General features: G+C 46.2%; 1 protein-coding gene across 1 annotated transcript in view; it reads right to left on the bottom strand.

Annotated features, from left to right (window-relative positions):
- Positions 1–1,205: 1,205 nt before the first annotated feature.
- Positions 1,206–17,115, bottom strand: part of Ctu1 (Cytosolic thiouridylase subunit 1) — a 36,035-nt gene continuing 20,125 nt past the window's right edge. The window contains exons 10-15 of the mRNA XM_077707723.1: positions 13,988–14,053; positions 9,818–9,876; positions 9,344–9,403; positions 6,889–6,976; positions 4,917–4,953; positions 1,206–1,375 (exon numbers count right to left, since the gene is read on the bottom strand). Of these exons, the coding sequence (XP_077563849.1) occupies positions 1,274–1,375; positions 4,917–4,953; positions 6,889–6,976; positions 9,344–9,403; positions 9,818–9,876; positions 13,988–14,053 (412 nt within the window). The 3' untranslated portion in view covers positions 1,206–1,273. The remainder of the gene's footprint in view (positions 1,376–4,916; positions 4,954–6,888; positions 6,977–9,343; positions 9,404–9,817; positions 9,877–13,987; positions 14,054–17,115) is intronic.

Raw genomic sequence — 17,115 nt, forward strand, 5'->3', positions numbered from 1 at the left:
GCTACATGAAGAAAATGATCTGTGGGGTGTGAACCTCAACATGGGTTGCCCAAACTTATGCAAAGCAAATCACACTTCATCACTGCGGCAAGCTTTTCCCGGCCTGCGTAGAGAGCTGTACTGTTGCACTCCGCTCCGAAAACATACGAAGCCACTTCCCTTGCAGCCACACGACGCTGACATATGCTTCTGGTTTTCCAGATCCGTGAGATAACTACTCTGTGAAAAAATATTTGTCAAAGGATCCCTTTTGTGATACAAAAATATTCAGGGAAGCTTGCACTTGCACGCAAGACTTGAATGGCGAAGCTGTTATAGGTGATCGCTGACGGACACAAAGTTGAGTTTCAGTATCGTTGTGGTGTCATGGCTGACGTCGGCGGCATGGCATTTCAATGAACTTATGTTGGTCAAGGCCAGAGTGACCTCGTCGTTTTGCTCGGCGTTTTTGTACGCCACTCGCAAGTGCGACTTACCATCTCTAGCGGATGTTTTGCATGCCAAGCCTCTTGAAGCGCGGCTTCTTCCTCGGCTGCACAAACTATCCGCGGTCGAGCCATGTGGAGTCAATGATCACTTACAGCAGCTTCGACATTCAAGTCGCGGCTCTTCTATGGTACAGAACGCATGCGCACGACGACACTAGAACGAACGTATGAGCGGCGTACGCTATGACATGTCTTTCTCATTCTGAGCAAGTGCTTTTTTTGTGGCCAATGTTGGCCAACCAATGTTGGCCAATCTTCCTAAGCGGGTACGCTTAGCTTAACGGACGTGCGCTCAAAACCCGTGTGCACAGGCGCTCAGCATTTTCTTGGTATTGTTAACTGCGGACACCCTACACAAACGATTTGCTCAACAGCTTCGCTGTTAAAGAAAACACCAACAGGTCACTACACCCGTGCAAGACAGAAGACACCACCTATTGAAAAATTCTAGCGAAGGAGTCATCCACACGGGAAAACGACACCATCACTATTGCTGGTGATTGAATCGAACAAAGCCGTTCAATACATTCAAAGTGGGCATAGGGCCCCGATTTCGTGATATTATACCTTACAGCGAAACATGTGCTTCAACAGTTGAGGCAGGAAAAAGGCACGGCGCCTTAGCAGACGGCTGCCCCACCCCAAAGGAGGCCGCCATTTTTTGGAAACACTTCAAAGTGACAAAATAATTCGAGCGCATTTGAAACAATGGACGGGGAAAGTTAATGGCACTTTGGATTCAGAGGGCCCAGCGCTCAGGCAGTCCAAATTTCGCACATCCCTCATCACCAGTCTAACAAAGCTCCACGCCGGTTTGCCGATTCCAATTTGACTTCGGGAAGCTTGGGGTCGGGGTCCGATGAGGCAGACTCTTGGAGTTCAGCAAACTGAGCAGAAAAAAAAATATATATCAAATAAAGTAAGGTTACCTATGTAGCCAAGCCCACCAAATAAACATGCATTGTGGTTTAAAAAAAAAAAAAAGGATTTAAAAAGAGGCTATTTCCGTTTTGTGGCCCATTCTCATTCCATGTGTGTTATTTACAAAATTGAAGTTAGGTGGGCCATGCAAATCCATCAGTGAGGTGCAACAGGCAGTGTGAAATACAGTTGAACCTCGTTAATTCGGACTCGAAGGGGCATGAAAACTAGTTTGAATTAAAAGAAGTTCAAATTATCGAAAGCTATTTCAATACACACAGCTTTGCCATGACCGCAGCACCCATTTAAATAAACTAGAAGTTCAAACTAAGCGAGTTCAAATCAACGAGGTTCAACTTCTAAATAAAGGAAATAAATAATTACAGCCCGTTATACCAGCCGCATTCTTTGCACAACACTATCTAAAGTTCATCAGTGTGGTAATAACTGGAGTCCGGGCAAAGGTGGAAACAACGCTTAATTTCCCGAGGCACACACTGACAGCCTCACAACTAAAGAAGCCACAACTCAAAAATACTGGCTACGCCCCAACAACCAATACATGCCCCACTTTTAATCCGCCGTCAGACATTTTTCAGGCATTGGGCTTCTGCAATTGTTTCATAAAATGCGCAAATCTCGCTTTTCACCTACGGTATGTCGTGCTGAAATATATGCCGTGTTCACTTTAGCAACCACGCTGCAAACCCGGTGTGATCTGCAGCTTCCACGAGTTGGCATTTAAACGTCCTTGTTTTGCTGCCCATTTTATGTGCACTTTTATTACTTTTTTTTAGCACAACTATAACAGCAAGCAAGTAATCATTGCTCCCATCGCCTCCTCAGCCAAGTAAATTGAGAGGAAAGTTCCCAAGGGAACAAAGCTGTCAGAAAGAAAACAATGCATCCGCAAAAAAAAGAACCACTTCCATTTCAAGAGACTCTAAAGTGGTGCTGATAAGTGCTTTCACTCTTTCCTTCACGCCTAGAAGCACTTCGAGAGCTACAGTTAACGTCAGCATAGAGCATCAATGCACGATTTGCTCGTCCCGGCAGATCTGGCCCCCACTTTGCTTTCGTTGCAATTTTCTTTTAAGTGGCTACCAAGTGCACTTATGCTACAACTAATAAGAAGCCAGCCAATAGCTGAAATATGGCTCGAGTGACATCATTCGAATGATGAAACAATGCCCAGTCTTTAACTCTTTCACGACGGCGCCATAGGCAATCGGAAGCCGGCGTCCGATGATTTTAAATCTCCCGCAAAATCTGAAACCCTCGCTCCACAGACAACTATCCCCATCTGGTGTGTTCATTGCCAACTTCTCTTTCAATTTCGGTTTCGTTTGTTTATGTGTCTCGTGTGGTGGCGGCGTAGCAAGAGAAATTTGAACCGAAGGGGGAGGGGAGGAGGAGAAAAAATGGCGTCGGGTTCACGCCGCGCTCCGCACAGTCGGACTGCTGTAGCAAGCACTTGGGCAGCTCCTGCTGTCGATTTTTCTCATTTCAGCAGCAGTGAGGGGTCAAGCAATGATGTGGGATCTTCAGATTTCAGTTAGGACGACGAAGCTCCGGTTCAGGTGCCTCGCACTTCAACAAGCGCTGGCAGGTAATTTCGTTGTGACTCCGCGCTGTATTTATAAACAAAACGTGCTTCTTTCTGACGACTGCGGTTTTGATTTTGTGTTTAGGGTCTCGAGAACGTACGGCCGGGATATTTTGCGAAATGCACAGCGCTATATCGCGCTATCAGCTTCAAGATAACCTGGCGCTCGTGTCAGATTAGCCCTGCAGGGTTCAGGTGCGACGCTTGTCGAGAGCGCTCGTTTTTTTTTCTTGTTTTTTTACCACCGAACTGGTAAGAATTTTGTGCGAGGACACAAAAGAGTATACCGTAATTACCCGATTCTAACGCGCACCCGATTTTCCTGACAAAAAAAATAAAAAACTTGCACCTCCGATTGTAACGCGAACGGAACTGTGTGAGCAAGAAAATAGAATGCGAGAGAAACGGGTGATTTATTTCCCGAAGTAATCTCACTCATCTCACCCCTCGTAGCTCTCCACTGACCACAACATCTCGTCCTCGGTGCCGCCAAGCACGTTCGCGATGCCACACTTCTGAACTAACGTTCAACCATGGTCGATGGGATCGTGGCCCACACCTCACACGCCCATCCCGCGAGCTGCTTTCAGAGGCGCACGCTTCAGCCGACCGCTCATTTTGAACGCGTGAGAGCCGCTGCTGCCATTGCTGTTATCAAGCGCGCAAGTGGAACGATGTGACGATTTGTGTGAACGCCGATCGAAAAGCCTAGGCGCCTATCGCCTATGCTTCCTGCGTCCGAAAAATCGTTGCTAAAAGCTTTGGTGCCGTCTTGACATGGCGATGGCGATGGGTGGGACGAAATTTCCGCTGTTTCGGTTTCGGTTTCGTATCCGATGCATGCGATTTTTCGACCTATTTTTCCGGAAAAAAAGTGCGCGTTAGAATCGGGTAAGTACGGTACTTGGATGCACGTTTTACAGAGACTCACTCACCCTTGAGTACCCTCGCGGCGTGGCACAGCCGTCAGTTGCGCTAGGTTGACGGGCCCTCAAAAAGCAAAAACTTGGTGTACACTGTTGAGTTATATATTGAATCATAGCCAAGGAACGTAGGAACAATTTGTATATCTTAAAATACCTGAAATAATTTTTAGTCTCAGTAAAAGTGCCGATTTGTGTTTTTCGTATGTTTTTCTTGGGGGCTTTTTCCTGATTACTTGACGAATGAACTGTAAGTTATTGTACCTTTAACAAAACTGCTGCTTAGTGTTTGGAAGAGCAATATATAAGCTACAATTTCATGCATAGCAAGGCTACGTGTGTTCAGTAGCTCAAGAGAAAAAAAATGTTTTGTCGAAGCACTTAAAATCGGCCGTTTTTCTGCCGTAACGAAAGAGTTAAAGCCTAGGAAGAAAGAAAAAATCTTTCGGCCAAGTTTTTAAATGACCTGATCAGTGAAGAGCACTACTTCCTGGTTTGGATATTTTGTGGCCACCTAATATGAGAACTAAAAATTGGCCATATTTCCTAAAGAGTTGACAATGCTTCTCTTCAGGTAAAACAACGTCCCGCCTCAATGGTAAAACACTGCGCTACGCCTTTGACAAGGTTTTGTCACTACAAACTAGAACAGTGGTCAGAAAGCTCACTCCTTTCTAGTTGGAGATGTTTGGATCAAAAGATTCCCTCCCATAAGTGCTCCCATTCTTGTGCTGCTGCTGTAAGACATTTTTAAACAAAGGTGCTAAAATACATAAATTACAGCCACATATCTCTAGTTTTTATTAAATCCGACGTTTTTTGTCAGCTCCTGCTTTGTCCCTATGCAAGTTTTCATCAGAGTCTAGTGCAGAAAGTCGGGCGTTTCTTTTGGCCTAATTCCCTAGTCTTTGAACCGGGGCCCTCTGCAATGATAGACGAATGATCTGCAGTGAAAATACAAATGCCTGCTACCCTTACCTTTGCCTTGTCCTTCGAGCTTTTGCCGACTCCCAACCTGGAAAAAGAAGAGCAATAATTTAAGGACCCTTTCCCATAATGACAGCGGGCAAGTATACAGAACATCATTGAACATTGTTTTCAAAATGCTTCCAGAAGTGCTGAAGTCGTGGCAAATAACTCCGGTTTTGTGCAGACAAAAACCAGAAGCAAGATATAAAGAACGAAGCAAACAAGTTTTTTCTTTCTTTTGTGGAAGACAACCAACATAAACAAAAAAGCTTCAGTATTGATGACCTCAATGGCACTGCTTGTATAGCACAAAATGAAGAAGTCAGGCATTTAAAGCCAATTTCTTGACACGTGTGTGGGGTGCCACGTCGGTAGAAGGCAGCATCCCAACATAAAACATAACTGTTTATTAACGTGGAAGCAGCAGCGGGGCAAGCATGCCAGCCTGCGCTCAAAAGGTAAGAGGAACAATCATAATCTCGAGCTTAGCGGCTTGGGTTTTATCGACCCCAGTGGTGACGTAAGCCTCCGGCGAAACTGCGGTGTCGCTGTCCCTTATCGGAAACGTGTTGCAGCGAGTGGCCGTGTCACGCTGGGCTAAACAGTGACGAGACGGAGGCTGCGCAGGTTTGTGCGCAGTGGTCGCCACACATGTTTTTTGCCTGAACCTGGACTCCAGGGAGGAAAACGCACTGCAAAATTTGGGGTTTACCATTTTCTCTCCCAAAAAAGTGGGCCATTGATTTATTGTGTTCTGCATTTGGCAAAAGCCTCGTTGCAAATTTCGTACTCAGTTCTGTGCTAAGAAGAGATGAGGAATTTGGGACCATCGATATTTGGAAGGTGTAAAAACGCCTGCTTTCTCCGTTTTTAAATCGCAAACCTTGTGAGTGGGAAAAGTTTAGAACGGAAAATAAACCAATTTTGACGCCCTTCTGACCATTTTTGCACATATGTACACTTCCCCATGAAAACAACCCTAGTGACTATATTGCCCCAAGAAGTACTGTACACTGCTCAAAATTTAATGACAGTAAGAAAAAGAGAAGTCTTGAAGAAATCAACCAAGCAAGCACATTGCTTCAAAAGAAAGCCTTTGACAGTTTCAGTCAAATGAGTCGTGCTTTCCCAACTCTCACGTCCTTCACAGCTCCAGAATGCTAAGCAAAATGTTCCTTCATGAGACCTGTGATCAGTACTGACGCTTTGTTAAAAAAAAACATATTGGACTTTTGAGACCCCGGGAATGTTGGCCTCAAACCAACTGCTCGTGCGCAGCTCGCACACTCTCTCGAAAAGCGGTACCGCCGCCCCAAGTATGGACGAGTAGCGCCATCCAGCAGCAGCCAGGAAAGATGCTTCCACGCCTGACAATTTGAGCACTTCTGGTGCAAGTTGCGTAGTATAGCCAGTGCAGTGGCACTCGTCTTCCGATTTTCCCTATTTTCTACCTTATTTTTAAAAAAGCTACGCATATGAGTGGTATATTCATGTTCTCAGTGAGCTAATCTATCGACCTAAAGCAACTTGTATGCGACTTCAATGCCCCTTGATATCCAACGCATTACTTTGCGATGCAAACATGGCACTGGGCACAATGCCTGGCTGATTCTGGATTTCAGAGCACTTTGTATATTTGTAAATGTTAAAGCCAGTGAGCTTCGTGCAAGTGATGTCTCGCTGTACCTTGTCGCTCTCAAAATATGAGCAACAAACATTCCCTCACAATCAGGATTCACGAATTTTGCAACAATCTTGCACTCATCGTAAGTAGCGGTAGATACGGGACACAGAAGAGAAGACACACACGACGGCGCTAACTCACAACTGTTGTGAGTTAGCGCCGTCGTGTGTGTCTTCTCTTCTGTGTCCTGTATCTAGCGCTACTTACGATGAATCAAAACCAACTAGCCCAACTGTCAATTTTATTGAACTACAAATCTTGCAATCACCCAGAAGAAACACAGTTGGCGCCACTCACCTCGGTACACCCCGGTTGAGCCCTTCAAGGAGCACACAGGCCTTGCAGAACTGCTGGCTCGAGATGTAGCCACAACGGCTGCACGTGCCTGCAAATGCACACACACACAACACCAGCTTACCCATACACCTCCTACTAACAGGGTGCCTTGTTTCAGCTAGCTGTGCTGGCAAGAATATTCCTGTTCAAGCGCACAACTAGGGTTGCCACCTTTCCCCCAAAAAGAAAACCGCCCCTCCAGAGGGGGGTATATAGATTGTTGAATTTGCAATGAAAAACAGACGCCACGTGTTTCTTTTTTTTTTTTTTTTGCCATGCAATGCCCGTCATTTTAGCGTTTTCCTAGTGAAAAATCAGCATATTATTTGTGCAGAAAGTGAATAAGAGTACCTAAAAGGGAAATGTGAACACGATTTTCTGGAAACATGTGACGTATATTCCCTGCCCACGTGTCTTTGCGCAGCTTGTCGGCACATATTTATCGTTGTAGTTGCTGAATTGACGCATTATAAAACGCCAGAACGGTCACAATCGTGGCCTGACGGCCGGTTTTAGATATGAAACGGCAAACGGCCCGCTGTGCAAAAAAACGGTCGGGCCGGTCAAAAACCGGCCACGTGGCAACCCTACGCACAACCAGACTGCCCGCTGGTCACCGAACCTTCGTAAACTCACTGAACCCGGTATTTCACTCTGTGCTCAGAATGGCAGCAGGACAGAAAGTATTCAGGCTTTCTGGGTGCAACTTCTGGCATAACTTGTGAAACCCCAGGACAAATAAAACATTTTCTTGCACCAATCAAAAACTGCAACTAGATAATACAAACAACTCAAACAGAAATTTTTTCGAAGACAAAGCTTGTGGGTTTCATTTGACTACTACAGTAAAACCTCATTACAAAAGACACTCAAGGGGCCCCCCGGGAAACGTGTCTCCTGCAACCAAGGTCTCTTGTAACCAAAAATTCTAAGAACAGTGCCAAGTTGAACATGACCACTTTGTGCTAAATCAGTAACAAAGCGAGAAAGTTCTCACTGTGGCTTAACAAAGTCATTCATAGTAGTTTCAGGGGCTGCAGATTGTATTAGCTTCCTTCCCAACTTTTGTAGGTAAACTGCTGACACTTTCTGTCTTACAATGCCCCCGTCACCATTCTCCTCCTCTGGTTCATCCTCTAGGGCACCATTTACTTGCACAAGAATCACATTATCTGCAGGCTCCTCAAACACACAACGTCCACATCTGCAGACACAAACTCCTCAAAAGTTTCTGGAACCTCTCAGCTTCATCTTCAGTGCAGTTATCCAATCCACAAGGCCTTTCATATAAGGTCCCCTGTTCATCGTGTCTCTTCTACATAGTAAAGAATGTCCTCTAGAGACCAAAAAAGTTGTCCTTAGTAAGAAAGTGTCTCTTGTATGCATTGTTGCCAACATGGTGAACATAGGAAAACCAACCAAGCCCTTTTCAAATGTCTCTTATAACCAAGTGTTCCTTGTAACAGTGTCTCTTGTAACAAGGTTCTACTGCATTAGGGGGATGCAAAAACACTTCCGTAAGCTTCCACTTGTACACATTTCATTGACACAATGAATGGCGGTGAGTGCTGGAGCCCTATCCAAGTGCTCTACGGTTCAAGTGTAATTGGCAAGAAGTTTTAGAAGACAGCTTTTTGCAAGCGATGATGCCACGATACCACTGCGCAAGTCTTCTACCACCCATGTCTCTTTACGTGAGAAGAGAAAGCTGTGTGGTCAACTTTGTCAAGCAATGTCACAAGTAAAACCAAAGCTGTCAAAGGCAAGTTCTCATTCGCACCTCCTCTATTTTTCCAATGCCTGCTTAGTTCCTTGGGCAGTACAAGTATCATTCGCCAAGCTTACATCACTGCATGATTTTTCCTACGGCCACCACCGTCTCAGTGCTTGTCTGTGTGCAAGCACGAGTGCTCGCTTGCCCTGTCCCATACTTAGGCCTGTGTTACAATTTGGCACAAAGTGCTTCGCCATGACCCTGTGCGCGCATGATACAAGTTGCATGCACTGCGGGGAAGTTCCGTGTGTGGCGGTGAAGCCAGCTCAATTCTGCAAACAAGTTTCGACATGTCAGAGCCTGTTCATCGTGTGTAGGCCCCTTGGGGCTATGACATAATATCTACAAATTACCAATAATTGTTCCAGATAGTCCACGATTAATTAAAAGCGTTGTCAAAACTGTCACAAGATGCATCAGAAGTGACATTGCGGAAAAATGTCCCATATCTACAAATTACCAATGATTGTTCCAGATAGTCCACGATTAATTAAAAGCGTTGTCAAAACTGTCACAAGATGCATCAGAAGTAAGTGACATTGCGGAAAAATGTCCCCTCCAGACCACTTCCTCAGCTTCCCAACACAAGCACGGTGTTTGCACTGCATGAAACGCGCAGACAGGAAGGATTTGCACACTTGCCTCTTTGAGGAAGCTTGACTCCCTCCTTGACAGCCATGCATTCGCCCGAGTGGATGATGTCTGCGGGGGAGAGAAATGCGCAAGTCAGATTTGCACCCCTCGAAGTACTTCCCCAGCAATGCAGTTCACGTTTATATTTGGCAATGAGACGAAACGGCCTTAAACGTTACGAGTCCAAGCAGAAAGTGGTAAGGCAGCCCTTTAACACACGATGAATAAGCGTAAAAAATGCATATGAACATAACTGCCTTACACAAGACAGGAAGCGGTTGCCAGTGGCCTCCAATGAGCTGACTAAACAGTGTCACTTGCTCCCCACTTCTCCCAATGCGCCGGTGGCCAGCGGGCCCTCTACTAACTTTTCTTTGCTCTATGAAAAATACCGAGGCTGCTAGCATTTGAGTCAAGTTGTCCAATCTCCAAACCGTTATCTCTAATTAAGAGCAAGAGAAACGTGCTTTCCAGAACACTCACCTAGGATGGCTGTGGGTCGGATGGCTTCCAAATCCTTGAGGTATGCCCGTGCGTGGCCCCTGGAATTGAAAGAAATGGGCAACTGTGGGAATGCTGTTTCAGTGCCTTCCAGGCATTTGGGAAGCGAAAACCTTGATCTGGTCGGCCTCATTTAGAAAAAGACTGATCCTTTATTTCCAAAGGCTTCTTTACGACCAAAAATGTTGCGAGAAAAGTAAATTCTTTGCCACACGCACAGCTACAGGGGAGCCTTCAATCAAGGTGGTGCTAGACACAAACAGGCTGCACAAATAGGCCAAGCAAGGACGATAAATTTTGTGCTGCTGCAATAAATGATATGCAATTTTCACTCAGAGGAAAAAGCCAGTGATTGTGCTGCTGAACCCAAGAATGCGGGTTTGATTCCTGGCTGCGGTGGCCACTTTTCTGATGTAGGCGAAAAGCAAAAACACCTGTGTGTTTGAGGTTTTGGCGCACGTTAAAGATCCAGATCCCCAGGTGGCCAAAATTAATCCGGAGCCCTCCACTATGGCGCACCTCATCGCCTGTGCAGTTTTGGCGCGCAAAACCCCATAATGAATCAATCAAAGAGCCAAACTGGCGAACTGGATTGTGGCGAACTGGATTGCACTTATGCTGGTATGTGCTGCCCGGTTTTTATTGCTGCATATACACTATTCTGGTTTTTCAGGAAATCTTCACTTGCACTGGTGCCTGTTTGGTGCTGCCCTTTTACAGCGCCATTTATGTTTTGAAGAGCTTGGACATAGAAGAGTCCTCCAAGATGGATTTGTCACAAGAGCACATAAGGTATTGGAAATACCAGTAAAAAATTCTAAAGCTAATATCCCTCTTTCATTCCAGGAAGACTGCGGCTGCAGTGGGTGCTTAGTGTTTAGTCCTGTATATATGTATACATGTATCCTCTCCCTCTTCTCCCTTTCCTGTCAGCCTGTTTTCCCCATCTCCCACACACCCCCACCAGCAGACATTCCGGTGTCCACCCTTAGGTGAGACAAACTACGGCTGCTGGTGGACTTTCCTTTCCATGGTCTATAACAATAAATTCATTCATCCATTCATTCACTTGGAGTGACAAGTCTCTGACATCCAAGAGAGCTTGTCCCCGCCCACCCTACAATGGCCTCCAGAAGGACCCAAAAAAACACTCCCTCTTCTCCACATGGGGCCATGAAAAGTAACCTTGCCCATTTTTACTCGTGTTGCCTTTACAGGGCCAACAGACTTCAGCAGGAGCCTACATATGCAGGTCGGTGCACCCATAACCACCAACAGTAGCTAAAAGGTCACGCTACGAGTGCGGTGCTTCCCTTGTCAGTCTTCAATGTTTTGTCATCGCATCAGGATCCTTAGGTTCTCACGGCATTCCCACAGGCAAGATGCATTAAGGTCCCATCTCATCAAGAACTACCGTATTTACCCGATTCTAACGCGCCCCCGATTCTAACGCGCACCCGATTTTCCTGACAAAAAAAACGAAAAAACTTGCACCTCCGATTGTAACGCGCACGGGACTTTGTGTCCCAGACAAATGAATGCGAGAGAAACGGGCAATTTATTTGCCGAAGTAATCTCACTCATCTCACTCCTCTTCGCTTCCCGCTGACCACAACATCTCGTCCTCGGTGCCTTCAAGCGCGTTCGCGATGCCACACTTCTGAATGAACGTTCAACCATGGTCGATGGGATGGTGACCCACGCCTCGCACGCCCATCCCTAAAGTTTCTCCAGAGGTGCACGCTTCAGCAGACCGTTCGTTTTGAACGCGTGGGAGCCGCTGCTGCCATTGCTGTTATCAAGCGCGCAAGTGAAACGATTTGACGATTTGTGTGAACGCCGATAGAAAAGCCTAGGCGCCTAGGCTTGCTGCGTCCGAAAAATCGTTGCTAAAAGCTTTGGCGCCATCTTGAGATGGCGCTGGCGATGGGTGGGACGAAATTTCCGCTGTTCCGGCAGTTTCGGGTTTGTATCCGATTCTAACGCGCACGCGATTTTTAGGCCTATTATTTCGGGAAAAAAGTGCGCGTTAGAATCGGGTAAATACGGTATGTCCACCTAGCTTGTGGCCCACACCTCCATTAGATACTTACAATGTGACTTGATGTTGACTTATCCCTAACAAGCACTGTCAACCTATCCACCAATGTTTTTCTGGTAACAAGCACTTCACTGGGAGAAACTCACTGACACACTTACCAAATGTGTCCCCACTCTGGCGAAAAAGGGAGCTTAAATGTGCCATGAATACCGTGCAAGTCTTCAAACTTGCTCACCAGCTAGAATATGTGCAACATTTGTCCTCTGGTGCCTATGCACCACATGTGACGTAAATTTTTATCTCGCTTTAACTTTGCCTCCCACAAAGATGCTATTTAAGCTTTGTTTACATTTGTTGAATGGAGGGCCTCAAACCCTGTGCCTCATTCCTTTTGCAGTTATTACCGACAGCAAATAACTCGCATCGGTGGTGTTCATGGCACACAATACTAAATTGCATGAAACATTCCCCACAGATGAATAACAAATACAACTGCAGTGCTTGCTTCTGTTTTTTGTTTTTGTTTTTCCATCCCATGTAACGGCAGCCGGCCAATCACCATGCCAAAAAGAAATGCCCTTTGAACATTGAATGCTGCCTCTACGATCTTGCACCACCTACCACAATACCCATTCAGCAGTGTCATTCCATATGGAACTTGCACACGCAGAGTGGCCTCACTCTCTGTGGTTGGACTGAGCTCCAATGCTTTTTTTAACTTGTGCTACAGTCGAACACGGGTATATCGAATTATTGTCTATATCGAACTCATAAATTATCCCCTTGAAAATTCTGTGTAAAAGTATAGGAATTCGTACTTCTATATCGAACCGCATTTTTCCCGACATTGGTTTTATCGAACGCCGCACGAGCTGAAAGGTGCTCTTCGGCGGTCGCTGCACCCCCGACTGAGGTTCAGGAGGATATAGAGGAATGCGCGGGCATGGCGAAGGCTGGCTCGCAAAACTAATCCCCCCTACCGGAACGAATTTGCGCTTGCCCAGTCAGGCCCCGCTACCGGCCGCCGTAGCGTTAGCGGACGGAGCCTGGTATGCTAAATTTCTCTAGGCACATAAGCCCAAACGCTCGGAAAATGTGACAGTGCGAGATAGGGTAGGGATGCGCCGAATGCGGACGTCCTTTTTTTTTTTTTTTTTTTTGCGGCTGCGTATGTTCCTCGGCTTGCCGAAAAAGAGTTTTGTTTTCTCTCTCTCTGGGTCTGTCTTCCCCCGACGTCGTCTCGGGAAAGGGAAGAGGGAACGAAGGCGCTGGCGGCCTCCTCCTTCTTTTGCATTTTGCTGCTGTTGCTGCTGTTTGGCGAGTTGTCCCGCACCTTTCGGAGATCACTGTTTCTCTCGGAGATACCATCGCGAGCGCTTGGAATTGTTACCTTCAAAGTTCTTGTGGTACGTGCGCGCTGTTCTTCTTTTGCGTGCGTGTTGTGCGTGGTGTGCGGAGGCGCAGCGTAGTGCTGGAATTTTCTAGTTGTGCAGCCTCGAGAAGATCGAGACCAGCGTCTTTAATTTCATTTCCAGGACGAAGAAGCAGGCGATTTTTTTTCACGGAAATAAAGCGTCCTGTTGCGTCCTGAGTGCGGAATTAGTTGTCATTCTTGAATGCGACGATCGGCAAGTGATCGTCCGCCATAGGTGAGGTCTCAGAGCCCATATTTTCTATATAGAATTTTTCATATATCGAACTATTTCGCGATCCCCTTGGAGTTCGATATATCCGTGTTCGACTGTACTACCTAAAAACTAAACCTCCCTGAATAAACATCAAAATGTTTCCAGGCCAGGATGCTGCACACCAGATCAGGAGGGACACACTGCTTTCGGATCCTGATTATAACAACCATGCAATAAGACTGGCTGTCAAGATGTGTGCAATGCCCTCCCTCCCCAAGGGCCCATTTTGTTTATTCATTTGCATGCACTGTACCTTGCTGCGATGCACAGCAAGTTTTTAAACAAACCGCAGAAGGCTGAATAAAGACAAAGGCTAAGGATTACTCTGTGGTGCTTGCACTGTGTGTGCCTCATTCATGGTTCCTGTTCGTAAGGATCGGCAGGCCCCAAAGGAACAGGACTAAGGGAACAGCAGGCACCCACCGGTAGGCGTTGGGAGAGTAGATGCACTCGGTGGAGAAGTAGTCCAGCTTCTTGAAGTGGGCATACCTGCGGGACAGAAGTACTTGGAATGCAGTCAAGTAGCAGCAGACCCCCCCCCTTATAACCACCTTTTAGATGACCATTGAGCTCAGTGATACACCATACTGAGCACCGCAACGACAGTGGTAAGATGATATGAGAAGGAAAGGAAGTTATGCTCACCTGACAGGTGCCTTCGTAAAATGACAAGCTGAGCAGAAGTCCTAGCCTGAACGCAACAGCAGCCTGTAACCGCTCGACAATGCACTCCTTGTCTAGGTGAGCCACTGGACATATTGAGGGGCTTACCGTATTTTCCGGTGTATAAGTCGCAGTTTTTTTCTGAAATTTTCGGTGGTGCGTCTTATCCACCGGTGCGACTTATGTATGGAATAAATTCGGTTCGCGGCGGCCGCGCGTGGCCAGTGCACGTTAAGAGACACAGCTCTATGGTCTAAATGAATCCGAAACCCACCGCTACGGTGTTTCTCATAGCCCATATGTTGCTTCGGGACGTTAAACCAAAGAATTTGCAGCTTTTTCTAGTCAAAAACAATGATAATGGCCTACGACAACTGCGCGCCACTTTCTGCCATGCGCAGTGACTACAGTTCAGAATAAATTCACAGTAATATTACACTGGGTTGCAAAAATAAAATGCAGCTTATAAATTATACAGAGAGTTACTCTGAAGAAGGTGAACGTGCTGCTAATTTTTAAAATGACAGCTTCGATTTTCGGGCCGCTTCCGGTCGCGTCACTTCCGTCTGCCATGACACCTTTATTGCGCTGATTTACGACAGCACGCAAGAGACGCGCGACGTTTGGAGAGGTGGCCAAATGGGTCTCACACTCGTGGGACTCCATTTCTGCAAAAACAGTTGTAGCCGGGTTCATAAAGGCCGGAATGATCCATTCCGCGAGTGGTGACGATGTTGACGAAGAAGACATCCGTGAGTCGGAGGACGACAGCAATGTGCCGGCAGAACTCCCACTTGAAGTTGCTGAATTGTTTGTTAGCGAGTAGGAGGTAGAAGACTTCAATGGTTTTGCTTAAACGCCGTCTGTAAGTACATGCTATCTGTGTGTATCAATAAACCATTTTTGAGAAGTTAGTTCTGTCTAGACTTTCGACGGTATATGCACGTGTCTAGCCCTCCTTACCCGGAGATGCGTTGATATGCGGCGGCCGCCGCAACCATGTACTTTCGCCGCTCTTTCTAACGATCTGGTTCACTATGAGTTTACCTAATTAACAAGTGCGTCTTGTACACCGGTGCGTCTTATACACCGGTGCGACTTATATACGTTTTTTTCGGAAAAACTGTCATTTTGAGGGGGGTGCGACTTATACAAAGGTGCGACTTATAGACCGGAAAATACGGTAGTTTAAATAACATGTGGAAGACTACATTTGGCCCTAGGAATGCAGATACAGTCTACGCCCCTTACAACAGACCCTCTTAATTAGGGAAAAAATGGCTGCTGTATCTATCCAATCGGGGAGGGGGGGGGGGGGGAGAAAGAGGAGTTATGAGCGTCAAGAGGGAACTTTGACCAGTATTGCATATACATGCCACAAACAACACAAACAATTTGTTCTTTCTACACGCCTGCAGCATCTCTGCAAAGCATCCACATTGGGGAAAAAAAGCGCCGAATGCTGTTTTCAAAGATTAACACCGGTACTTGTAAAAGGCCTAGAACACCTCGTTGAGTGCATAGAGATGCACACCAAGCTGAGCAAATAAAGCGACAATGTAACTAGGAGCAGTTACAAACCAGTTATAAAAATCACTCATGGCCAGCAGAATTGCCAGGCACTTTTCAAACCCTTCGTGATAAGGCAGGTTTACCCTAAACTGCTCGTAAAACAATTCAGATCGCTCCCTGACAATCCCCCAAAGCAGCTTCCGAAAATTTTTAATGTTTTTAGTCTGGTCAGTAAAACGGCGGATAAGAAATAATCTGATGAAGGACAGCTGTGAAACAGAAAGTTAGACCAGCTGGACCTCACACAGCCAGCAGCAGATTCCACACAATGGATGGGAACCGTCCCCTTGCTTGAGGCATTTCTTACCTTTTTCCTCAAATGGAAAGGGAACGATGCATGTGTGGGAATGATAAATGTCGAAATTCATTGAACCTGAGTTCGAGGGCAGACTTCACCTCGGGTGCGCCACTTAGCGTATTCGAGAGCACTGTCCTTCAATCTCACCGGGGCCATGTTTTTTAGCAGCGTCCATGTCCTTGATGGCCAAGCGAACTGGCTGCTTAGACAGGCTTGCACTTCTGGCGATGGCGGCCTATTTTTTGCCATGTTCAACAGTGTTAGTTATGCTTAGTTAATCAGACAGTGAAACTAGCTATCCTGCCGCTGGTCACCCCCCCCCAAAAAAAAGCAAAAACGATGGCTACCAGCACTGGCTTGGCTTGGCTACGCCAATGACCCAATATACGCTGACAATTTTGCAAGAGATAGCAGTTTTCTCACCAAAATGAACAAAGAGAAAGCATATCAGGTGCTGGCACTGAAGAAGACCGCCATTAACATTCAGTCAAAACCATTTCTGCCCGGAATTTAGTCTGTTGTTGCCGATAGTCTGCTACAACCGGGTACGTTATGAGTGGAGTCGATAAAATACATGGGGACCAAACAAACCAACAAAATGGCCTGAAGTCCATTGTTGTTGCCGGGTCTGCTGTAAAAAGCATAGACTGTAACACTCAAATGCTCTGACCTTTTTAGTTTTTTTTTTTACATCAGAAATTTCCCTAGACTAAATCCACAAGAGCTGCATAACTTGGCAGGCTGTATAATGATCTTGGTTCGCAATGGCTTAGCCAGATTACCATCGTAAATTCATTCCTTCCTCCAAGCTTGACAGTCTGTGCCCTATACGTAGTAGTCCGTGTGAATGCTAGCCTCTCTCTGCTGCATAAAAATATGTGTCACTTTTAGATTAATTTTTTTTCTCACCCAGTGACAAAAAATACTTGCATCACAGTGCAAAGCTACTGACAGCTCTTGTAATATTCCTTTCCATGGGCACACCCTGATGAAGCATTCTCAAGTCAGCACTTTCTGC

This window comes from Haemaphysalis longicornis, unplaced genomic scaffold, assembly GCF_048455015.1.
Source record: "Haemaphysalis longicornis isolate Haplotype H1 unplaced genomic scaffold, Haemaphysalis longicornis Haplotype H1 scaffold_4, whole genome shotgun sequence".
NCBI classification, from domain to species: domain Eukaryota; kingdom Metazoa; phylum Arthropoda; class Arachnida; order Ixodida; family Ixodidae; genus Haemaphysalis; species Haemaphysalis longicornis.